This window comes from Malurus melanocephalus, unplaced genomic scaffold (assembly GCF_030028575.1).
Source record: "Malurus melanocephalus ecotype Western Australia unplaced genomic scaffold, MMel_1.1 scaffold_464, whole genome shotgun sequence".
Lineage (NCBI taxonomy): Eukaryota > Metazoa > Chordata > Aves > Passeriformes > Maluridae > Malurus > Malurus melanocephalus.
In genome coordinates, this window is record NW_026623696.1 from 266640 (window position 1) to 292428 (window position 25789).

A 25789-nucleotide genomic window follows, 5' to 3' on the forward strand; every position below is an offset into this window, starting at 1 on the left:
GGTTCGTGGTAGCTTTGCAAGGTGGGGTTGGAGGCCTGGTTTTGCTGCAGGGGCTCTCTAATGCGTGTGCAGCCGTTGTTACCCACTGARACTGGACCTCTGTGTAGGCAGCCTGAGGAGACATCCAGGTAAATACAAATGATCCCCCATGTCACTTACCTCCCTTGGCTCTGCAGTTCTTTTGCCCTCTCCCTACCTGTTACTCAGGATGCTACAGACAGCATTGCCCAGGCCATCCTGGCCACCTGCTTGTGGGCTTCCTCGAGGAATACACGTCTTTCAGGTCCAAGCAATTTTGCTGAGTTTAGTAACAGAAACTGGAAAATACTGTGGTGCTGGGAAACAAATGTCTTGCCTCTGCCTCTGCACTTCTGTGCACTGAGTGACTCCTGTGGGAGCTGAAAACACTCAGCACTTTGCAGCAGGATTTCCCACCTCCGCACCTGAATGRCACAGTTGGAATATCGTCCAGGATCCCTGTGTGTGGCTCACGATGCTTCGACCTGCTCCGTGCGTGACTCACTGCAGGTGCAGCCACCGCCAGCCRCGTGAAGCATCTGCTGAAGACTTCCAGCCATGGTCACTGTGTGGCAGAGTTGGTCAGGATGTTTTGCTAGAGGAAAGACACTCTGAGTCTTCAAGGGCAGCAGATCCTGTCACATCTGCAAGCCGTGTTATTCCCAAGATTCCCAGTCTGGGTGGATTCAGTGAACCATTGTAGTGAGTTGAGCTATTARACTTATGTAGAAAGTGATGCATTTAATTTGAGACAGCCAAATTATTTAATCTTAACTCCAAACACCCTGGAGAACTCGGTAACTCCTGACTGGGAAAATTACCCCAACATTTATCTCAGCTTTTCATCCCCAAGTTCTGTGCTGATGCCTGTCACCATAGTAATCTGCATGGAGCTTGCTGATTTTTGTGCCGATTTATTACAAGCCTTCATTARTACTGCACTTTTGAAGGAGGGATTTCGGTGCCCTTTTCTGTCTGCAAAATTTGTGTTTGCAAAATTTGGCTTATCGAGTATTCTGGAACCCATCCTTTTTTAAGGGAGGGGAACTGCGGTTTCTGCAGTGGCACTTAAAATGCGGAGTTAATCTAAGTAAATTAGGAGCAGTTTATGCTCTGACTTGCACGCTGGGCTTGGTGTGCTAAGGATTTGAGTGCTGGTTAGGTGAGTCATAAATCAACCTCCCATTATGACAGCTGCAGCCTGAATGGGGGAAAATAAGAATAATGGAATGTGTAAATTCCAGGCTAAAATGTTTAATTGCAATAAACAAATGTTTGAAGAACATTTAGGTGAAATATGCTCCTGAGATGTATTACAGTTCCTGTGTTTGCAGTCACATCYTCAGCAAAACTGTTGCACAGACACAGAAGGGAGTCAGCAGCATGCTGAGGTGGTTCAAATGAGAGCTGGAGATGCTTTCTCCCTCGCCAGACCAATGTCCTTAGGAGGTGCCAGAGGGACTGTTCTGAGAGCCTGCTGCTGGCATCTCTGACAGCCTTGCTGTGCTAARACCAGGCAGAGGCATCGAGCTGCAGTGACAGAGAGCAAACAAATGGGCAAGTCTCYTGTGGAAATCCTGCAGTAAGTGCCTTCCTTGTGCCTTATTGCAGGTTGCTGAATAGAAAATGGCTGCTTCCCATCTCAGCTTGCAGAGTTCTTGTTTGACAGCTCATGGTGCAGTGAACAGTAACCCCAAGAGCTTTAGAGTTTATACCATAGCCCACACCGAATGCCACTGGCACCCAGCACAGTAACGTCTGGAGTGGATTTAGGAGCAGTTCTGTACCAGTAACTTCAAGTGGAAGGTTCTCTGCCAACCAAGAGCATTGCTGTGCGTTGCAAGAACCCTTGGAGCTGGTAGCTCAAATCCCTGAAAGGTCACTAAGCTYTCCATCTTTCTTAGGAGTTCATTGAAAAGTGGCCCCTCTGAGTTCCGTGACATTGACTTAGAGAATTCAGATTAAGGTGGTTTCTGTGAGTATGGTTGTGTTGAGTCCTTTTATAATTCTCAGCACAGGACAAAGTGAGGTCTGGCTTGCTGCAGCCTCMGGCATTGTGTTGCAGTAATAAAGGGCATTCTGTGAGTTGCAAGAAATGAGACTGTAGCAGACTGCCTTGCCCAGTGGAGTTGCAGCTGGAAGTCACTGTTGTACCCTATTCTTTGGTCCTCCAGAGCTCAGGGTTTGGTGCAAATTGAGCTACCCTACAGTGATGATRAGAGAGTAGGGTTCCTTGCCCAGGGGTATAGTGCTGCTGCTTTGCTGATGGGAATAAGCAAGAATTGGTGCCCTCAGTGGGTCATTGTTAAATGCTGCTTTGAGGCATAACCTCGTAGCTCCTCTCTGCATTAATGGGAGTTATTAGACTTGGGTGTTCTCCATTTTCCAGGGTGAGTTTCTTATTCACCTTGAATATAAGAGCTAAATGAAAAGGTCATTAAAGGGTGTTATTTTTGTCAGGGCTCTTGCTCTTTGCCCCACAGCACACAGCATATATCTTYGGCTATGCCTGCACTTTGAGGGTGAGGGACATGACTCTGCTGAGTAGCTGATTTGGYCATGATCCTCTGGCCTTCAGTGAGCATGTCCCTGGAGATCAAACAAAGTACATGTGAGCACCCTGTGACTATCATGTCCTTGGCAAGCCCCAGGAGGATGAAGATCACTCTGTAGCTGCATAATAAGGCAGGAAACACAGCAGCTCATGGTGAACTGAGATGACTTTAGGGCTCAGCGTCAGGACAGCAGAAATGAATAATGGCAGCATCACATTACCGTTTTAGTAGAGACAGGAAGATTAGTAGTCAGATCATGATTTAGCTAGCCTCAGCTGTGTCAAAGGGCTCAGAAAGTTAAAAGCAGGGCAGGCAGAAGTGGTGAGTTTGGCCTGTGAAAGGGTAACCAAGCAGGATGCCCTTCAGGGGATGYTCAGTGAGCTGTCAGTGAATGACTACTCTTAGAGGGGTCATTATGTGACAACTGTGTCTTCACCATCGGGAACGTGCCCAGTCTGACAGATGCTGCAGACTAGAAGAGTTACAGCTTAGCTCTTGCTCTGTGTTATATTCTGTTCTGCACTCTGCTGTCCCCATTGTGGATGCTTCCTGAGCATGATCTTCCCTTGCGTCTTCTGGAATTGCCACATTTGAAGGAATTGAGCTTACTGCATCTACATAAAGAGAACTCACTGAGTTTTCTCCAGTATTCCTCAGCCCTCAACAACTGTGTATGAGCGACTAGAATAGGATCTTAAAAGTAAGCATCCAAAAGWATAGCAGTATTGCCTATAAAGTAGGGATAAAAATATCCCTTTACATATTGCATGGGAAAGCTGGTAGCATGGAGTCTGTGCTGGGAGTACAAGCAGCATGGAAATCTCTTCTGTTCAGTCAGTAGTTTGGGATTAAGGCAGCAAGAACGTCTTTTCTAAATCCATTCTGAAGTGCTTGACTTTGTATTTAGGGAGACACTAAGTTGGTGCTGTAGTCTTGTCCACTTTAGTTCAGTTCCGTTTCTGCAGGGAAAGCTGCTTCTACAGCAGAATAGAAGCACACATGGAGGAGCCTGAGTGGGAAGAATAGGTTTATCCCAAGTGTGTTATGCAGTATTGTGCCTTTGCAAGCAAGAGGATTTGAATCCCCTTTGCTGTAGAAGGCTGAAGTTAGAGAGTAGGTTTAAGTTTGATTTGTGGTAAATTCTATGAGTTATAGGAAGAAAATTCTCATAGCAGAGGTTTTGCTTATCTGTGCTGCATTTTTTTACTTTATTTTATKGTTTGCTTCTTTCTCTTATTGATTATAGCCTGGAGCAGTATCATTGAGGGAAGTATAGACAAATAAAAGTATCAAAGTTGTGGGGTTTTATTGTATTTTTTTCCCCTGGTACTCCAATAAATGCTGTCAATATTGTCTTCTGGGAAGGGTGGTTCTCTTTTTATTGCAAAACTGAAAAGTTYTCTGTCTGTTTCATTGTCTTTCTCTTCTGTGTTACCAGGATGTCTCAGCATCCTTAATTGACAAGGAGACTTACTGGTTTTGAGGGTTTTTTCCTATAAACTGAGTGAGGTTTTCAGCACAATACTGCAGCATAAGGGTTAGCAGTGCTGGGAGAGTGATAAAATTGCTCTGTAGATGGAAAGAAGTGATTTTAAAATATATGATATGACAAAAGTAGGTCTCTTAAAAGTCATGTGCAACATTTTGCCTCTGGGCTAGCAGGAAGATTCCTTTCTTGTGATTATACAATTTTTCTCTTCAGGTWATGTTCCATAGTGAGAGGGAAAGATGGATAAACCCTTGTTCCTTGTTAAAAGTTGTCTTCACCTAAAAYTTTGTGTGTGGGCCTCCAGCCACATTGTTTACTTGCATGAATGGCAAATCCCAGTACCTCGCTTTATGCCTAGGCATAAGAGGTTCCCCTGGTGGGAAGCAGCTACTCCAGCAGCTATTGTCACCTGTGCACCTSTTTGTGTTCAAGCTGGTTCCTTTGCAGGCACTGGAGAGACACTGGTGGTTTCATCACCCTATGGACCTGGCCTGGCCAGTCTGTTAGGGTTTGGGAATGCAGAGAGGCCAGCTCAAGTGGAGAGATGGTTCTACTGTGTGAGATAAATCACCCATTGCCCAGGCAACTCCCCAGCACTCCTTGTGTTAGAGGAGAGAACTCAGTGCTGGCTGTACACCTCCCTGCTCTGCTTCTGTGATCAGGTAGCTGAAGGTACCCAAAACTGCAGCTGCTAACCAGCACTTCTCTCCTGTAGAAAGAGACCCAAGGAAATGCAGAAACCAGGGAAGGAGGGACCTGTGTGTTCTCCAAAGTGCTYTCTGATCCTTTGGTGTCTGGAAGAGGTCTGTCTTTTTTTCCTGGTGCTACAGGGCAYGCTAAGTATGTCTGGGCAGGAATGTTCCTGCAGTATAGGATCTGTGCAGTGAGGAGAGATGGGAGATCTGCTGTTGTCAAACTGTGTTAGGAGCAAGAGGAATGTGGTTTTGTGTATGGTTGAGAGCTCTGCTTTACTCCCTATGAATTTTACTTTTGAGTTTGGGTGTGAGCCTCAAAGTGCAGCAAAACCAGGTCATTTAAGACAAGATTTCTCCAGCTTGTCCTAGGTAGTCAATAATTCAGAAAAGGCTGGCCTTACAAAGAGGAAAGTTGTTCAAGCTGACCAGGTGTCTGTCAGGTCAGTAACAGAAAGGGACCCTGCAGCTTTACCCTGTGTTTGCTGTGGTGATACAGCCTTCTGGTGCAACAATGTTTGCATCTATAGAAAACATGCAAGGAAACATCRGGGGATCTTGAGTGCTATTCTGATAAACTCTAAAATGTCTAAGTTCCTAATAATAATCAGATTTGGTCAATTTTTTACTTGGTAGGCTATTCAGTAAAAGTGGGAAAGATTTTCCTGATTCAAAAATGATTTGCATGGTTGAAGGATAGTTTGCATCCCAAAGAAAGAGGAAAAGGTGTTATTCTAATTCTATCCTGTAGCTAAATCATCTCCCCAAGGAAAAAAGACAATGTTTRGATTGTTTTCTATCCCTGCTTCTCCTCAAAGAGCTTTAAGACAAGACCTCCCCACACTTCTCCAGCACACGGAAAGYCTCAGACTGCAGGAGCATCTTCAAAACCTCCCCTTTTGGGAGCTCTTCCATTTTGTGCAAAATACTTTAACATTAATGTTTAACCAGCAAGTAAAATTGAGGCTGATTCATTCAGGTCAAATGTACGTGTCTCATATCAAAGGGTATTAGTGCCTTTACTATTGTGTTATTAGGTAAAAGGGAGAAAGGGGACAGACTTGAGGAGGATGGTGCAGTCATCTGTGTCTGAGAATACAGCTTTCCTTTTCCTCTAGCTTTGATGTACTTTTCTAATGAAAAGCAGGTGAAAATCAAGCCACTGCATTCAACAAAATAGACAATTCATTTAGGTAAGAAGMATGAGCTAAGTGTTTTGCTTAGTGTAATTTTGACTTATTTTGGCCTGACCAACGCTAGCTCTTAGTGGATGACCAGTACAATTGTACTTATTTACTGTCCCAGCATTGAGTCTTGCTGGGAGAAAGCCTGACTGCAGCCTACAGCACTTACTGCACTGAAATCACTTCTTTTTTAAGGCAGTATAGAAACCAGCTGATCCTGATTTATTCAGTGGCTTTTGTCRCTATGAGAAAGTACCTGTCTCTCCCCCGGCTGGTGTAGGGATTGCTAAAACTGAAATCCTTTGTACCTGCAGTCTGTTTGCATCTGAGATCCCTGCTGCTGCTGCTGCTGCGGGGGAGTTGTGAGTGCAGTTGAGCAGGGTGAGGGTTCCCCAAAGGGAGTCATGCAGTGATGCAGCRAGAGTGGGGCTCCGGATGGGAACACTTAACACACAACGTGACCRCGGTTATGTAACGACCATGGCTTATTAAACAGCCTCACTAGAGGCATGAAAGGCAGGAGCCTGACGAGATTTCGGTATGCTACGCTGGATTCTTTCCTGTCCATTGAGCCAGCAATAATTAGGTCTTATTTATTTACTTTTGGTGGGTGGTCACATAAAACCACAACCTCCTGTCACACAAGGAGAATCTCCTTCATTCAGTGAGTGTGTTGGCTCACATGCAGCCTGCTCCCTTGCTTTCCAGCAGYGATGCCTGTGACAAATTTTAAGACTTGCATGATTATAATTGAATTTATTTTTGACCACTTAGTTTGTGTTTGATTGGTTGGGTGGTGAGGAGACAGGTGATAAAGCTGCACAGCTCTGTCCTGTGAAGTTCAGATTGGATTTGCTTTTTTTGTGTTTTCCTTTTCCCCTTCAGCAGGAAGGTATAAAATGTTGCAGAGGCAATAGGGAAGACCCAGCCTGGGCATGGCTGGATCATGATACAYAGAAGCTGGGAAAAGTCCCTGTTGGAGACAAAGATTCTAATCTGCCAGTGTGTGGCATGTGTTTTAGGAGAGGGGGAACATGCAGGATTTTGAAACAGAGGTGTTCTAAGGTACCTGTAAATGCGTCAGAGGTCAGTTTTGGAGGTGTCTTGCGTCTGTTCCTTTTGGAATTTTGCTCCRTGTGTCCCACAAAGTTGGACTCGCATGCAGCCCTGATCCAGCGCTCAGTTGCTCTGGGTTTGCACCACTGTAATACCAGTGATTTAAATAGCTTTTCACTGGCATAAAACTGGGACTGCATGATACTGACTGAACCACACAAAAATCAAGGTGGTGGGCTTCACAAACAGAATAAGAAACAATGGGTATATTCTTTGCAACAGTGCTAGCAAATACTGTTCTGAATACGTGGCATATTCCGAATACATCAGCTGTCCAAATACTTCCATTTGGTAGGTAACTTTCAGAGAACTGATGCTCTATAACCTATTTCTACTGCACCAAATATGCATTTTGTTTTACCTGCTCATCTGATCTCAATTTTATGAACCTATATGTCTTATGTATATCCACGTATTTTACAGCCATGCTTGAAAAGAATCACCAAAAGCAGTATTACCTGCCAAGCATTTTTGTTTTTACACAGGGCTTAATGGGGGACAAGCAAATTGGGTCTTATGCTACTTGGTATATCTGGTAATAATTATTATTTTTATTTTGCAGAACCCCAGCTGAAAGGAATTGTGACAAGGTTATTCAGCCAGCAGGAATACTTCCTGCAGATGCACCCAGATGGTACAATTGATGGGACCAAGGACGAAAACAGTGACTACAGTAAGAAAAATTAGCCTGTTTTGCAACCCAATTACAATCAAATGCATCACCTAGTGTGTCTCACTTGTGCAGCTTCATTTGTGAAAAGATCAAGTTGGGAGGAAGACAGCTGTTTTCTGCACATTTTTTTTCTATCTATCCTTCCCCTTTAAATCTTGCAAGTATAATTTCATATGTTTTCTCTCTGATCTTCTTCCCTCCTGCCCCGATTCTGTAACTGCCATCTGGGTGGGGTGGAGAATAAACCCATGATTTGAATTGCTGCCAGAAGAGAAAGGAGATTATATTTATACACATGCCACGTGGGTAAAGGATACGGGGAATTCTCTCTCCAAGGAGAAGAGGAGAAAATCATTTTCACTATTTTAGCCTCAAAAATTCAGCAAGCATCAGGAATTTCTAGGCTGGCAAAAAGCAGCTGTTCACTGAAGTCTCGTGCTTTGAGGCTGGTGTAAAGGCTGAGGGTATCAAATGACCTTGTCAAAGGAGGTCAYCTTCCAAAACCATGTTCAGAGCGGTTGGGTTCATGCTGGACAGCAAAGGGCAGCAGAGCCAYACAGTTTAAAAACCATGGCCATGTGCAGGAGCCATACTGGCATAAATACATACAAAACAGTTATCAATCTTCCTTTTGAAGAAGTTGTTTTGTCAATACCAAAGCTCTTCAAAAGGTTAAAAAAGGTGTAGAATATTTTCTGTAGCATCTCTGCCTTTCATAGGCATCAGAGTGATGCCTGTGAATGGGCAGTTAAGCTCATATCCTTGCTTGCTGCAAATTGCATCAACRGACTAGGACTCAAATCTTGTTTTGTTTTATCTAGGTTGGTTTGAGGCACCCTGTACCACTGCTAAAGGGGTGTTTAACTTGTCCAGCATGGAATTTAGTTTCCCAGTCATTACTAAAGGTGAAAAAAAATACATCTGTGTGGTAGGGTTGATGGAAGCAAATTTTAGGTACTTTGTGAAAGGAGAAGCCTGCTTGATTTGTGGACAAATCTTGCTCCAATTTGAAGAACCTCTTTGTTGGATTGAAGGTGGCATTTCTCCAGGAAGGCAGGGCCTGGATTGCAGGTGAGGGGTGTCTGTAGAGGTKCAACACATAGCAGGGCATTGACATTGTCCTGTGAAGGTGCACTTGGACCGGGGTGCAAGGTGGCTGCAGCCCCACATCCCTGGTGTTTGCCCCATCCCCAAGAAGCTGCAGGGTGCTGTAGCAGGAGCTTGGTGTGTTCTGGGACTGCCCTGCTGCAGGCAGCTCAGGGCTGGGCGTCCATATAGGACAGAGCAGCTCTGGGAAGATGGTGGCTGAAATTGCAGGTGGCTGGTAAAGCCCTTGAGGAATGRCCCAAGAGGCTTCATCCACCAGAAACTTGGCCTGTGTCAAATGCAAGTGTCAGATTTTAATCCTTTTTCACACACTGGTATTGAACAAATTAAAAAATGCAAATTGCAGTTAAATGACTTGTGATTTACTTGTGGAGCAGGAGAATTGGTGACCTTCCACACATGCACTTTTTCTTTCAGAGACTCAGCAGGTCTTCTTCAAGAAGGGTCTGGCCTTGAGATACTCTCAGGCAAAAATCAACACAGGGGATGAGTTCAGAGGGCTGTATTAGCTGTTCTTTCTTAAAAGACAACCTAGAGTGTTCATAAACTGCAGAAAATCCCATTGGAGGCCTATTTATCAAAAACATGGGAATATATGCTAGAGACGACAGGGATTCATTGCCCTCATCTATCACRGAGGACTGAACAACAAAGTAATGGGCTTAAATGGGAGCAGGGATGAATTTAGGTAAGCAGCAGAGAAATGTAGGAGCAGTTCTGCAATATTTCAGACTGACAGGTGAGATGAGGGAAGCTGTTGCACCCTTGGTGGATGCAGGGGARCCTCCTGGGTTCTCATGGCTGAGGTTGGGCCCCAATTGCCCAAACAGCWGTGATTTATATATCCCGTCAGAAGTGTCAGAGATGAGTTTGGCCAGGTGCTGGGTACTTGAGAGCTGCTTCTACCCAGTCTTCTTAACTGGAAATAGATGGGCTGAAGTGCACTTCTAGAGTGTAAATTTATCTGGTGAGATGGCAGCCCTGCCTCAACAGCTTGGTGGGACAGGAGGCATCTCACTGAAGTGTGCCAAGCCACTGGCTGAAAGTCAGGGACTGTGTTGGAAAGTGTAGGCAAGTTCTTGAGAGAAGATCGAAGCCAAAGAATTCCCCATCTTCTGATCYCAGGGGATCTCAAAAAAGGGAAAGAATCCAACCTGATAATATTTGGCTACTGCAAATGAAATTAAGACTGTGCTTTATTCAATTTTATATAGCTTTTTACCACACGGTCTCCTCCATAAATCTTCAGTTTGAATTAACATTTTAGAATATGTGAAGCTTCCAGTTACAGCTTCGAAACAAAAATCACATTTTTCACTTTGGAAATGCCAGAATAAAGCTGACTGTCTTTTTATTTTCTCTTCCTCCAAAAATCTCAATTTTTGACCAGAAGGAAGTCAAAAGTTACTTGTTGCAGTGAACAGCTTATGGATTTGCCTCACTGCTGTTTTCCATTCTGACATACTTCTGCAGAAGATTCCTGACCAGCCAGTCAGAAGCAYGTGCAAGGGCAAAACTCATTGAAGACTAGATAAATAATACTTTCTCATCCCTGAAGAGGGGTTGTTTAACTTTCATCTATGGCAGAGAAGGTATTCCTGAGGGCCACAGGAGGATTCTTCCCAGYCTGGATGACCATCTATTCTCCATGCAGAGGTCATCTTAGCACAGTTAAACAGCTGCTGAACACCATGTTCCATACATTGTTTTCTGTTCTGTATCCCCACACGATTATTCAAATTAGCATTGTGAARGGATGCATAATTTTCATGGAATACATTAGGTTGGTTTACTCTGGAAAAATAAACGTTTAAAATGAGACACGCCATGTCCCTCAGATACATCTGATGCAATTAAAAGTTCTAATAAAAACCCAGTTATTTATACAAGAGGAACTGCTAATATTTAAGCAATTTTTAAATTAATTATCKGTTGCCCATTTTATGTGTGTTCTTGAAGCTGATGGCATTTGTTTTCCACCTCCTCTCACTTAAAGAAAAAAAAAATACCCAGAAGCCAAGTTCTAATGGCATTTGAATGGGCATCCAGCCAGCTTCCCAGGAACCAGCACTTGGGACATCTGTTCCTTCTGCCATGCCGTTAGAGACATGCCAYCTCCCTGTAAGCAAGGAGACACATTCTCTGGCTACTGGCATTGGATATGTGAAGAGTTTTCTTCCCATTGGGGTGCATTTTTGTGGTGTGTGAGACCCCTGTTTGTGTTCTTAGTGTGATGTGTGAACCTGAACTTTTCCTTTCAGCTGCAGTGATCTCAGACAGCATTTCAGAGCTCACTGCTGCTGTCAGTGCTTGCCTTGCTGCTCTTCCCTGGGCTGAGCAGGGTAATGCCCCTTCATGAGAGCAACTGGATTTCCTCGTTCAGCCCACATAATCCTGTTGAACATCTGAAAAGCCTTGACATATGGACAGTACAGAAAGGATAGGTGAACATGACTGACCAAGTGGAAACAACCCAGCATATCTAGGATATTGTTTGGGACTTTCCAGCCAGAAATACAGAAAGTTTAAGCAGGCTTCCATTCCAGCATTGTACATGGAGGTGAGTTATCTTCAGCTGCCCAGAGCCTGGTCTAATTCTTCCCGATGTTGCCAGGAATGAGCTATTTCATAACCTCTCATAACCTGTAGATTCTGGTGTTACACYATTCTCCTTGTAGAGAATTTTCTTCGTATCCAGTAATTCCTATTTGAGGCTTTTGTCTGGTGCCTCTTGTCTTGTTATTGTGTTCCTCTGAGAAAAATATCCGTGGCTTTCCCCTCTTGGAGCTAAGCAAATGCAGTTCCCTCTATTTCTTCTTTCATATGTGTTGCATCACAGCCTCTTGGTTGTCTCAGCACCCTTCCTCACTCCCCTAAGGATATTAATCCTCACCATCTCATGGTGCCTATTGCTGCCTATTGCATCCTCCATTAGTTCTTATTCACATGCAGCACAAATGTCTTGCTCGAGTACAAATCATCTGGTATAAATGAATTTAGCTGCTCTGACTTACTGCTGCTTAAATCTGAGCATATGGACCACACCTTGTATATGGCCTGTATATGAGATCTTTTCTCACTCRTCCATTTCTGTAGAGAACTTAGACCCATAGTGAAGTATGTATTCAGAATTTAATTGATAAATTACCATAATATTACAGTGACAACACACTTGTGGGTTTTGGACTGTAGTGTGCTGAAAGTAGTAGGGTTAGSTGTAAATCTACTGGTGGTTGAAAATGGTAAGATGTAAAGAAGGAAAAGGGGAACAAATATTCAACATCTTTACTTTTTTTTCTCTTCTGCCCATGAAGTAAAWGAGCATGTCCCTTCCATGAAGCTGYAGATGGCATAGAATATGTACCATTTGCCGTAGTTTTAAAAGCATTTTATAAWTTTTCTCACATTAGCATACCCAGTGTCTAGTTCTATTCTACCACAGCTAGTCTTCTTCCCCATTTTCAAGAATGCTGTTTCAAATGAATCAGAGTATTTTTCCTGACAAAAAATCAGACATCTTGCTTTTGAGGTTGGTTGAGGGGTTCCTCTCCTCCATTTTTCATATTTTTACAATAGAGCTTATAAGCTTTTAAATCTTTTCCGAACCAAGATGGAATATTTATTTGTAAACGTGATGACAAAAGCTGTCAACTTTTGCAAAGGTATTTCTAGATTTGAGTGCAGACATAGCTCTGGGAATTTACAAAGCCTTGATTGACCCAAACTGCTGGGTTTTTTTAACAGAGGAAGACATTTGCTTCCTAAAGTTTCTTTTGGCTTCCAATTACCTATGTCAGCTTTGTCCTTATCCTTGCCTGCCCACTTGCTCCCTTTCATTTGAGGAGGAGATACTCTRCCATGATTGTGGTGCTGCAGTGTTCCAGGGAGTTTGGGAACTGGCAGTGGTCCTCTCACTGTARCACAACACAATACGATTGTTCTTGTGCTCCCTTTGCATGTAGAGGTGGAAAGAGATTTGGAAACATGTGGGTGCTTCCAAGTGGAACTTCTCAACYGCTGATTCTGGGTGTTATCACCTTGCTGCCTAATGAATACTTTGAATGGTCTGTCACAAGTTTTCTGTGCATGACAAATTGGCTGTAGGGAATGAATGATGATGCCCATTTTGTTTCATTATTAGCAGTAATATGCTCCATTTTTCAGTAGGAGGAAGAAATAGGGAAGAGGAATTGCTTATAGACTTGTTAATTGCAGAAGGTTTTAGACCTTCATGGTAGGGAGAAAGGTATAGGTCACACTCCTAATGCTGAGCAGTTACTCTGGGGTGTGTTTGTCTTGTCTAGGGACAGYTCCAGAGTAGCACTGTCCTTGACTCCRCTTACTCACAGACCAATACMCAGGCTAGACTGGGCCATATAYTTCTATTGATATTCTCTCCCAAAAMCMAAAATACAGGCACTGGATTTGGTAAGACTTCAGCACATACTTTGATGTTTTACTGAAGRTGGTGCTTAAAAGCACAAGAAAGGGCTGAGAGTAGGGTTTTTTACACYAGACTTCGAGGTTCCTCCTCATTGAGACGAGTCATCCAGTCTTCCTTGGGAATTAAGTGATGAAAAAGTTATATTAATGTGTGCTAGAATTTATGAATTCTCTTTTGGAGACAACCCTGAAACCAACTCAGCCAAGACACCTGGCAGATGTCGTGAGCAAAGTGGCATTGAGTATTCTTGTTCAGGGCAGTTGTGTGGGTATAAACCTTGAGTTAAGTATTTCCATTGTATTTGTGCTTAMATTTCTGCCTGACCCCGTGCCCATCTTTCCATGTCTTCAACTTCCTGGGATGAGTTGTAGTTTGCTCTTTGTCAGCTGAAGCACAAGGGATCCTGCAACACCCAAATACTCTTGTCCTATAAATTTCAGTAGAAACAAAGCCATGTTAATGCTTCCGTGCTCAGTCTGTCAGTGCTGACAATAGACTCCTCTTTGAGCCCATGCTGTTAGAAAWGGACCAAAAGCCTGACAGTACATTAATGTATATACTCATGGGAAGGGTCTTTTGATGAGATACAGTGTCCACTGGTTGGGAATCAAGCAATAAAGTAATTAACTGGGAGGAAGTGGTTGCAATGCTTTAGTCGATAAGACTGCAGTAAAACTGAATAATGGAAGATCTTGTCCTCTTYTGTCCTCTTCAATGCTGCTCCTGAGTGGGGGGAAGTACTGAGGTCCCACAGCAGAGCACTATATCTTCTTGAATTTCTTCATTCCCTTGACAGCCAGGATCACATGGCCAAACACACAGTCAAGTTAATTTGCATCCTTCTGGCCACGGTTGCTGTCTGTGTACTGTTAYAGCATATGGCAAATGCAGGAAAGTGTGACTAGGCTTAAATGTGTTTCAGGGTGAGCTAAGCTAAGTTTGTGTTGTTGCAGTTGCCACRGGCAAAGTCTGTATTTGTGCAGTTACCCCAACTCAGCTGGCCCTCAGAAAGCCATCATGATKCACTTGCTTGGGAGCATGGATGAGCCCTTGGCATTGCAAAGGCAGTGATCAGACAGACTGATGGGTGTGTTAAGGCATTTGGGAGGCAGCCAAACTCAGTACTTTTAAAAATGTCCTTTCGCCATGAGCTCCATGGCTGCAGTCTTTCCCTGTAGCTGGAAGCAGGATGCTTGATTCTAGTTCAGTCTTTTCATGAATAGGCAGGAGTGGGGTGGGCTGGCCCTGGGGCAAAAGCAGCAGTGGCCATGCAGGGTGATGTGTCCATAACATTTGCTTTTCTTTTCCTTCCACAGCCCTTTTCAATCTAATTCCTGTGGGTCTTCGTGTGGTGGCAATCCAAGGGGTGAAGGCAGGTCTGTACGTTGCCATGAACGCTGAGGGATATCTCTACAGCTCAGTAAGTACTTTGCACTGTTGAGCTCTTCGAGTGCCTTGGTTTTGTAGGTGGGAAGAAGCAGACTGCACTGGGACTTTCAGCTTTTTCTGAAAACAGTCACGTATCAGCAAACCTTTAAAAGCAGGAACGGGGGGAGCTGCTGCAAGGCCATGCAATATTCACTTTAAAGTGTCTCCTCAGAGATTCGTGGCAATATTTCCTGACCTGTGAAGATACACTTTCTGTTCCTTTGAGTACGTACTTAATGTAGGTCACGTTGTAGAGGAGGTTGTATAGAGTTGGCTGCTCATATTCTGGTTGCACATTTGTGAAATGGTATGGACACAGTGGGATTGCTTCTGAATTGCATCCAGATACCTGATCATAGGTGGTGCCCCAATGGGTCATACTCTGCTTTTGACTGCAGTGTAAATCCACAGCAATACCCATACCCCAACTCTCTTAAAATGGTTCTGGACTATTCGTTGGCAGAAATTCTCTGTATTTGTGTGGTCTTTTTAATGCACATAAAAGATAAGTGCAGCAATTTTTACCGACTAATTCCCTTATAACTTTCTTAGATGGCATGAAAGGGCATGAGGTTATTCATAAGATTCTCATTTAAWGTAAGTAATTGATTTTCACAGTGAATAATTGATTCGGTGATTTATTAAATATGGCAGCCCTTTGCCAGAATTTTTATGCTTCAAATAACTTTGCTCTAGTTCTGCATAGTAAAAAGTGATAGTTAATAATACACTTCTCATTTCTGTAGTTATGATTGCTTTATAGTGTATAGCCAGATTCTAATCTCATCTGCGTTTGTGTAAATTTACAGTGTAGTGAGTCTACTCTTGTCTGGGCACTTACTTTGCATTAAAAGTGTATGTGAGCATGGGAGCTGAAAGGACAGTAGTTTGGGTTGCTCTATGCAATTTTTCCTATCTTTTATCTTCCATCTTTGCTCTGGTCAATTTTATAGCACTCACATGATTGAGATTTCCCCCTTTCCCRTGGAATGTAACAAGGCTCTGTCTCCCCAGCAGCCCAGGGTAGAAAACAAGTGGATGTGTTAGTATGCCTGGCGAGATAGGTCTCAAAACTGGCTGCTTGTCAAGAAGAGACAGAGAGATCAATCTGGATCTCTGTGGATGCCAGACGCTTCCTGTTCTTTCATAGCCCAGTAAACATAATTGACTGCTTCTAAATAAATTAAATTGGTTTACTAACAATGAAAACTTCCTCTTTTTGTGAAGCTATCAGAGTCCTAAAGGTAATACCAAGCATGATGTGGTACTRCATTATTGTGCATGTGTTCCTCTGGGCACATTGTCAGGGCCTCAGGACTGATCTGATGCTTTGCCCTGTTTGCGCAGTGCAGAACATGATACTGGCCCCGTGCTGAGGCTCCTTGTACCACCAGAGTCCTGTAAATGAGGATTGCAAGAACTTGAAGCTGTCACAGAGCCACAGCCAGGCAGTAGGGTGGATGAATGAGTGGTCATCATTTTCTGAACAAATAATGCAGGGGAGGGAAAGGTGTGGGTTCTTGAGCAAAAGAAGAAACAAAGAGTTGAAAAAGTGATGTTTGACAGCTKAGAGACTAGAGAAGATGGAGAGGAAAAGTATCTAATAGTGGTGAGACACGATATAAAGGGTGGGAGGGACACACCAAGAGCCGGTAGACAGCATGAGGACCATATTGTCCAGGAAACACATTAGTCATTTCAGGTATCCTGAAAGGCACCAGATCACACATGTATTCAAGTGAGGGTGGTTTAATGGGGCCTGCTTATTTGCAGCCAGTGTGCCTGTCTTGAGTAGGAAGGTTAATCAGGGACGGCTGATGGGGAAGGATGCACTGTGAGGGCTGGTGGTTAATGAAGTGAACCTCAGTACATGCCACAGCTTGATGGCATTGAGCTCTGTCTGAGCTAATAAGAATGAAACTGTTCATCAATGTGAKCCAAGGTTTCTGCCTGTAGTAAATGGGTGACACTGGCCTATTTCTACTCCAGGGCGATGGAACTTTTTGGATATTTTCCTTGTGATGACTGGTGGTTCTTTCTTTGTCTTACAACAGCAAATCAATGAATTCACTGTGCTTGGGAGCAAACCCCAAAGCAGCAAATAGAAAATTTGTGGATAAAGCCCATTAGGAGCAGGGAGTGTGAGTCTAGCCCATCATAAAATCGAGGACAAGGGATGAGACCAGCATGCCATGAAATAAATGGATATGTCTGAGAAGAGCTCTACCTTTTTAAGCAGTTTCTTTTGGATGCTRTGGCTTTCCTTGTGAGGCCAGAGTCCCCAGGCCAGTGCTGCCAACCAAGGGACACATCATCCCTGTTCTTTGCTTAGCAGACCCTAAACTACAGCTTTATTCTATCTGTGTATGTCCCTGTTTTTTTGCACTAGCCTTTTTGGGGATTTCTGAAAAAATGGGTCAACATTCCCCACAGATATTGTTCACTCACACGGACCAATTGATAAATGAACTTTTCTGTTGCTTGGCTGCCCTCTGTGCTGCATGGAAGCCCTGCAAGGACTTCTTAGAACACCCTCAAGCCCAGGACTGGTTTCAGATAAAATTGTCCAAGTTAATGTTTTTGGGGTATTTTTTTTTGTTAATTTATTTGTTTGTTTTTGGTTTGGGTTGGGTTTTTTTCCTCCTCTTGAACCGAGATTGATGCTGTAACTGAACATGTCATCACTGTGGGTTTGTTTTGGTTTTGTTTTGTGGGKTTTTTTTATGATATTTAATCTCTGTGTTACAGCTGAGGTCTTGGCTGACATCCTCTGCCCTGGATCAAAGCAGAGGCTCTTAYCAGCCTTAGAGATGGTTCGTGCCAGCTCCTTCTGAGTTTGGGCCAATGGGCTCTTAAATGAATGKGTTTAGAATAACCAGACCCTGGAAACTCCTCCTGGTTTTGATTAGCACAAAAGTGGGACTGAGTAGAGTCCTCTAAAGCCAAACATGGTGAGACAGCAATTSTAGAAACATGCAAGATCTTCCAATGGGCTCAGCTGCATCAATACCTTCAGCAGTGAGTTTCCTCATCCCTACCTCATCTGTTCAGGCAGGGAAAGTGTAAGGTTGGATTGCTGGTTTGAAGCCATATATTCYGAGCCAGCTTTAGAGGCCTACATTTATTAGATGCTAAAGCTAATTCTTTRGGAAGCAGCTGTTTGGGACTTGTTTACTTACACTAGCTACCTGATTTTGTTTCTCCCAGACTAGGTTATTGCTGTCTCTGAGGTCTACATGGGAATTAGGTGATTAGTAGACAAGAAAATCATGTTTTGATTGTAGACATGCAGCTTTGTAGAACGTAGGATACAAACCACCGTCTTCATAGCAATCTTGCAGAGTCATTGGTGTGTTCCCATTTGGTTTCCTATAATGTAGAGGAGCTGTAAATTCCCTGATGGTGCTCAGAGGTTTCGATCAGCACGTGTTCTGGGGAGGGGCATTACTCTCCTAAAGCCCCACTGTTAGCATTTGATGCCAAAGTAAAAATGCGCAGAATGAATGAAGGGCAGTGAGTATAACTTGTAAAGTCTCAGCACCTGGGAAGTGAGACCAAGGGCTGGTTGTTGCACAGGACATGGAATAAAGAGGTCTGTACCGCCCTGCTGACTTTACAGACTTGTGGGACAAGACACTGAACATGCTCTCCCGACTGGAGTTAATAGTTCCACCAACAAATTAATTCCCACTCCTGTGTAACTTTGTGAAGTTTCCCTCCTTGGTTCTCAGCTTTCTCTCCATTATCCCTGCAACAACTCCCAGGGGCATGGGAAAGGGAGGGCCTGTGAAGTGTTTTGCCTGGGAGGCAAACCTGGTTCTCCTGGAGCAGATTATCATCATGGGGCTGTAGAGTCTCCACAACAAAATCAGGGTCCACCTAGTCTCTCTGAGTACACTGAAAGTGCAGCTCTCAATATGATGATATGTATAATTCAGTGGCAGTGCAGCTGGGATTGGTTTTGCCCCAAGTGCAGAACACTTCTTTTCTAAAAGTGAATGTATTGCTCTTCCTTGTTGTTTAACTCAGGGTTCTAATTATTTTTGAAATGGCAAATTGTGATACATAATTTATTGGGAAGACTTAGAAAACCCTAGCAGAGATACGGAATACAGAGGAAAAAAAATGGGTCGCTTACAAGAGCTCACTATGGTTTTTCAGTATAAACCTGTGAGTTTGAAATGCTGAAATTAGAGCCTGAATCACTTCAAAGATTCCTGCTAATAAGGGAATGATTATGCACAATAAAAAAAAAGTCTAAGCAGCATTGAGAAAACCCCAGTCACGCTAAAAGCTTGGTGCATCTTTGCATTTTCTTTTTCTCTCCTTTTTTTTCTGCTTTATCATTTTGCATAATAAACATGTCTTGCATAATAATAAACAAGCATCTGGGGAAGTATGTATATTTACTGTATTTTTAATCTGCTTGCAATGCTATAACTATTTTTCTACAACTCCTCTAGGGTTGCTGCACTCCTGTTTACATCACTCCAAGGTCAGGGGCTGGAGTCAATAATGCTGCATTCTCTCCCCTTATAGGCTTGGGGTGTTAAACCTACTCCTGCCAATGCCATTTCTTTAATTCCTGTTTGACCTCCAGTGGTACTAGTTGATTTGGTCAGAAGTACAGATGGACCAGGGAGGTATCCTGAACATCTTGCAAACCTTGTAAGAAAGCACCCTTGTTGTGGGGTTTCCTTAGTTTACATGCCTCATTAGGGAGTCTTCTCAGTGGAGAGAGAAAAATGACTCCAGAGGCAAAGCATRGCAGGAGACCAATGTGATGTGCTTTTAATTTCTCTCCAGTGTTATCTACTCCTCTTCACTGGCTGTTTAAAGGGGCTCACTGAATGAAGGCATTAACTGGGAGATATAAAACTCCTCCTGTCCTCTGACTTATTYATAAATATGGGAACAAAATGGATGCTCAAGGAAACAGCTGTGTTGAGAAGAGCCAGCGCCTGAGAGCAGATACCTGCCTTGCATCGAATGTTCCTAAAATGCAGCTCTTRGCAGGCACCCTGGCATGCYACCCTTGTAGCATGGAAAMTTGTAARYACAGTTCTCATTAATAAAGTGGTCKCTTTTACCCTGGTGAGATGCTGCCATCCATGTTGTTCTGAGAGTGGCACAGTGCAGTTCTGTGGCTCTTTGGGGGCAGGTTTCTCATATGGCATCCTGTTGAGTTACCTGTATTCCCTCAACTTCCCAGCACAGCAGCGTGGTGCAGCTCCCACAGGGAGGCATGGGGCTGTGCACTTTGTATTCACATCTGGAATGAGTTAGATCAGACTTCTCAAGAAAGAAACCTTCAGAGAACAAAATCAGTAACAGCAGGGCCTAATCCTGCTTTCCTAGCTGCTGTTCTATGTCTTATGTGATAGCAGTACAAATTATAAAGGATAAGTAAGCTTCAATAAAAAGATGCTTTTCAGCCTTGGTTGCACAGGATATTTAGGAATGTGCAGTGTTCCACCTAACACCAGCTGGAGGAGCAGGGATGGGCTGTTTCCCTTTGTGAGCAGTGGTCTGTCAGTGTTGGGATATATTGTGATSCTTTGTTGAAATTTCATTTTGGAAGAAGATTGGAGAAAAGTGCTCCAGAGGTGCTGACTCATCTCATTTTGATACTTCCCCAAAGAAACATTACAAATTCCCATTTTGAAAGAACTTCAGAGTGGTTTATATTGCTTTATTATTCCTAATAAAATCAGAACAAAATGTTTAGATTTTGGTGGAGCATTTTGATCCCACATGATTCCCTTGAAATGTGGAGGGAGGGTAAAACACCAGCAGAGAGGGTTTGATGTAAATTGAAGTGAAGGCAAGAGTAGAGACCAGAGAGATGAATCAGTGGAGGCTGCCATCTTCTGCACAGTGTTTGTTTTTYTGATTTCAGTGAAGCCAAACAGGCCTACCCCTGGATAAGCAGGTGGGCAAAGCTTTTGGAGTAGGTGCTAAGCAGCAGCAGCATTACACAGAGCTTGCMCATTTTTCTCCTGTGTGTTGTGTGTGATCAATTAACCACTGTAGGGGAARTGATGAGGTTAAAGCAGAACAATCAATGGCAATACAATGTTTGAGTTGAATTTTGGAAGGACACTCTTAACATGTCTGGACTGAGGAAAGGACAATGTGCAGTGAAGCCCCTGTTTAGCAGAAATGATGTGCAAGTGGAGCATTCATCCCAGTAGTCAAAAACCAAAAGATGAATGTAACAATGTCCTTCTGAACAGGCATTTACAGCAGAAGTCCCTTTCGTTGCCATTCCTTTGCATCCTGTTAGCTGGGGGATGTAGAGTGGCTGGTAATGAGCTCCTCTCTCTGCTACCTAATATTTGATTTTTCTTAAAACTCTGTAGCCTTCTTTRTTTGTTTTTAACATCATTTATCCAGTGTCTATTTTCACAATTAATTATTGTTAAATAATATGTCTTTTGTCTGTTTTCCAGAAGTGAAACCTAGACAGAACTCCAGGATAACCAGGGTTACAATGGGACTATTATTAATATWTTATTTTGTAATCGAGGGAGGACAAATATTGTCCTTCCTGGGTCCAGGACACTGATATGAAAAGAAGCAAGGGAAGTTTTGAGTGAAGATATGTTTGACTAAGGTCAGGTGTGGGTGTTAATGAAATGATTTGGATCTCCTTTCTAATGATACCAAACTCAAATACAGAGTGGATGAAACTATGAAATGGTGTGCCTTTACCAAACAATGACTAACAGTTCTGGAGGCAAAAGCRGGAGAGAGGCTAAAAAACCCAAGCAAAAACCTTCGTTGACTGTGCACATGTAATTATAACTGGGAGCCGAGTGATAGAAAWTTTTTTAAATGGGGAACATTGAATTGTAATGCAGTTTTCCAAGGAAAAGAAATACAGAATAAGTAGCTGGGCTATTTCAAACCAGATTGGCTGAAACATTGGAGAATGTAGAGTACTGTAGCAGAAAGGCCTGGATTGAAACCTGATTGGAGCATCCATGCTTTGCTGTCAAATGGTAATGTCCTGATTGAGCATCTGTAAAACAAAAATAATTTTATTGATGTCTCTAAACCATGGGAACTCAGTTCAGGTACTGTAGATTTTTTGGTACCATRGACCCCAAGATACATGGCTGGCTTYTGGCRCAGGAACTTCCTGAAATTGGAAGTTTCTTCAGTATCMCCTACAAACTACTGGTGGAGCAGACGTGCACAGTAGGAGTTACAAACCTGGCCTGAAATGTGCTTGTACAAGATCTAGTTCAGTGAAGTGCTGGAAGTGCAGCTTGGTGCTTTTGTGAATATGTGTTCCCTGGTTACCCCTGTCACAGGAATTCGGGCTGTGGGGATTGCCAGCCTCTTTTGGCATCTTTCTGAATGATACACTCCACCCTGCAAGGAAAACTTTAAATCTACCCATCCTCTCTTGCAGTGAATCCATCCTTGAAAGGGAGCATGTGGTGGAAGGGGTCTGTGTGTGCTGCTGTCCCTGCTGTGATGTGTTGTGTGCTGACAGTGTGCTCGACACCACAGAGGTGTGGGATGGCCAGTGGAGTTGTGCCAGGAGCCTGTGAGCTGTGTGTGAGCAGGGAGGAGCTCAGGGGCACCTTGCCAGCAGCATTGCCCAAAGGCAACCTGGCAGCAGAGCAGGCAGGACACAGCTCTGGATCTGCTCCAGGGCCTCCTGAGCCTTGCCTGGTCCTTGCATCTGGCCTCATGGCATGTRAGGTGTGCCAGAGCAGCGCTGCAAAGGCTGTGTCCTGTGCATGCTGGCCCTGTGACACGGCATGGAGSGCCCTGGGAGAGCAGCCTGCAGCAGAGGCAGAGCCCATCCTGCTTACCCACCTCAGCCACTGCTACACGGACTGACTTTAAAAAAAAAACATGCCCAACCCTCCTGGAAGACTAAAAATGTCAACCTCGAGGGGAAATGGCTGAGTGTGTTAGATCTACTTGTTCTTTATTCTTAGGGCATTTAATTATATTAGTCAGCTTGTAAATTTTGAATGATTCAGAGCAGAGTTTGGACTTGTGGCTTGGCCCTTCTTTACCAAACTTAAACAAAACACTCTCTGCTGCACCAGCAGTTGTTTTTAGACTGCTTGCAGGACTAGAGAATCAAGTAATTGTAGTTGGAATGGTACCCATTAGGCCCTTTATGGTGTAACATCACCTTTCTGCCTGCAATTAGGTTACATGCCTAATCTTTTGTGACTAGTTTCATTTGCTTGAAGCAGTTTTGCTGTTCTTTAGTTACACCTTCCAACAGCTTCTGCTGCTCACCTTAGTGCTGTCATCCTTTCTCCTGTTCTTAACCAATTCTTGCTACTCTCACATCAGTGTGTTTTGGACAATTTATCAAGACCAGTAGATGTATCTTAGCAGGTTCATGCTCCGTATTGTTATGCCTGTGTCTCCTCAACAGCTTTTTCTTGATGARAAAAGGGACCTTCTTTCCTGCTGATGAACTATGGATTGCATCTTTTGTTGTGTGGAGTTGGCTACTCCTCTGTGGAAAAGATTGACAAGATTATCTGCTTCTCTCTAAAGCCTCTGAGATAGAAATTGGTGTGAATCTCCTGCACAGCCTTTTCTCTCCCACCACTAAACCATTGTAAGCATGAAATAAAAGAGAAGAAAATAGAACCACAGGGATTTTGTACAAGGCCGTTGAGTGAGGAGGCACCAAGAAAGATAATGTCCAACTTTCTAGGCATGTGCAGAGGGAGATGARGAGTGAGATTTAACCTAATTCTGACATTCCCTCAAGCACAATGGCCATRCTGGGCTGTTGCTTCCCACAGCAGGAATCTGAAGCAAGCAGAGGTTGAGAATTGCAGTTCTTGGTATTCCCSCTCAGTGTTCGAAGCCTGTGCACTCAATGCTAGGCATGCCTTTAAAGTGACTTTCCTGCTCTGGCAGTTYGAGTCCCCACATTGTCCCATATTGCTCTCAGTTGATCCATGTGCACTGCAAAGAGATTTCCCCCTTYCTCCTGAGGCTGGAAAACTGCTGGTGGTAGAGCTGGGGCAGCTGATGGGTTTTGAGCATTGGACTGTAGTTGGGTCATGCGTGGAGACTGGATTAGACCTTCTGTTCTCCCTGATGCTAATACTTTGCCTTAATCACAAGCTTTCCTTTATATCACTGTGATTATTCAGGGAGCTGGTGCATCAGTAGCAGCACAACTTGTTTGTGTAGTGTCTTATGTCTGAGCAAATCAGTTTGCTTTCAAAGCTGTTCACTGTGTAGGCTGGGAGTGCTTTTTCTTCTCTGTCTTCCTATTGCATTTCTTTTCTGGCTTCTCAGCATTTATGACCCTAGCAATCATCATTGAGGATAATGGGAGCAGGCAAAAGAACCACAGGAGAGTTGTCCTTTGCCAGCCATCTTCCCTTGCACATCTTAATACCATATGTCAAGTGCAGTTGCTCAGGGCTCCACAGATATCTCTTTYTCAGCCACCCAAGGAGCTGGGACCGTTTACAGTGTCAGCTTCACAAGATGGCTGGTGGAGAATTGGAAACTGCTCCTGAGAAGCTCAGGATTGCAGCAATGCTCTGAAAAGAAACACTTGGTATGTGCTGATGCCCCCAGGAGCTGAACAGCCAGGTCTTGCAAGAAAACCATTTGCAGTAACAAAACCAGGCACGAGTTTTCAGACAGGTGAAAGCTCTGCTTTTAGATGTATTGAGCACCCAGTATTTCCACTTGTTCTCACTGACATTGATGTAAGGGTGGCCCTTGTGGGTGCTTTGAACTCAGTGTCCTCCCCAGTAAGTGCCACTCACAGTGACAGCTGGAAGAACCTAGCAAAAGAGACAGTAGCATACTGCACTCTCTGAGCACTGAGGAAACATCTCCTCAGACTGTGCAGAAATAATTGTTTTTTCAGGAGAAGGTTGGGTTCCAGAAACCATCCAAGTGGATTGCTGGGCAATCTGTCCAGGATTCACAGAGCTTCATTAGTGCTTTACAGTGCTGGTGTGGTGCCATGCACTGTGTCATGCCCTCTCCAGGGCATCTCGTGCCTTCCAGCCATAACCAGGAACTTAATGAGRACTGTGGGACAAATCTGCACTGGTGATTTTGCTTGGAGGTGGGCTGGGTGGAACTCGACAGAAAATGTTACCTCGTAGGATTTTTTTTAGTGGTAGAAGCATAGCTGTAAAGCATCACATATCAAAGCAATCAATGGTGGAAGGACCAGTACAATTTCTGTGGTGTCGAGGGATATATTTTAATGTCTGCTGTCTCTACCATTGTGTTATACCTGGAGCAAACCAGTTGATGTTCACGTGGTTAGAAAACTGAGAGGAGTGTATTTATCCCAACGTTCCTGAGACTGGTCTGCTCAGTCTTTGAGTAATGTCCAGTGAAGGGTGCAAGATCATGCCACTACATATATGGAAAATCAATTCTTTCCAAGGCATTGCAGTACAAATTTTCTGTGAATTCTTTGTGTTAATAGTGGTTAATGATTTTGGTGAATAAATGATAATCAATTAGAAATACTGCCTGTCTTGGAAACTGGAAATCACCATGTCTTTCTGTGTTGTAGTAGCAAGACTGGCTTCTCTACCTGAAAGCTCAAAGTGGTTTCCAGAAAAATGAGAGAATTATCCACTTTTTACACATGAAAGAAGAGGTGTAGGAAAGGGAAAGGTGCCTATTGGYCACACTTACCTTTGGTTTGTAACTCCTTAATGGGAAAGCACCCAAACTCCTATGGTCTCCGCTTCTTGCATGACGTAGGCTAATTTCAAGTAGTTTTTAAATTTTTATGCACCCCCATAGAAGTGTTTCCCACTGGATTCCAAGTGTGAATATCTCAAAATTCCACTGGGCAACAGTTTCTATTTTTGTAAGGAGCTGTGAGAGACAATTTATTAAAAGTTTAACAATGTATTTTRTACTCCAGGAGTTTCTTGCAAAAAGTTCTTTTGTGAAAGTTTATTATTCAAATTTGGAGGGATRGAAGGAAATAAATTTCCTCCTTCAAGACTGCGTTTTTTCACCTACTCTATTTGCTTATCACTCTCTGCCTTGCCAGGATTATTCTAATCAGATTCTACATATAAAAAAATAATAACAT

General features: G+C 43.5%; 1 protein-coding gene across 3 annotated transcripts in view; it reads left to right on the forward strand.

The window, feature by feature from the left end:
- The window catches only part of FGF12 (fibroblast growth factor 12), a 215369-nt gene that overhangs the window by 132258 nt on the left and 57322 nt on the right, over positions 1-25789 (forward strand). For all 3 annotated transcript variants that reach the window (XM_057380612.1, XM_057380611.1, XM_057380609.1), the window contains exons 2-3: positions 7617-7727; positions 14595-14698. In XM_057380612.1, the coding sequence (XP_057236595.1) occupies positions 7617-7727; positions 14595-14698 (215 nt within the window). The remainder of the gene's footprint in view (positions 1-7616; positions 7728-14594; positions 14699-25789) is intronic.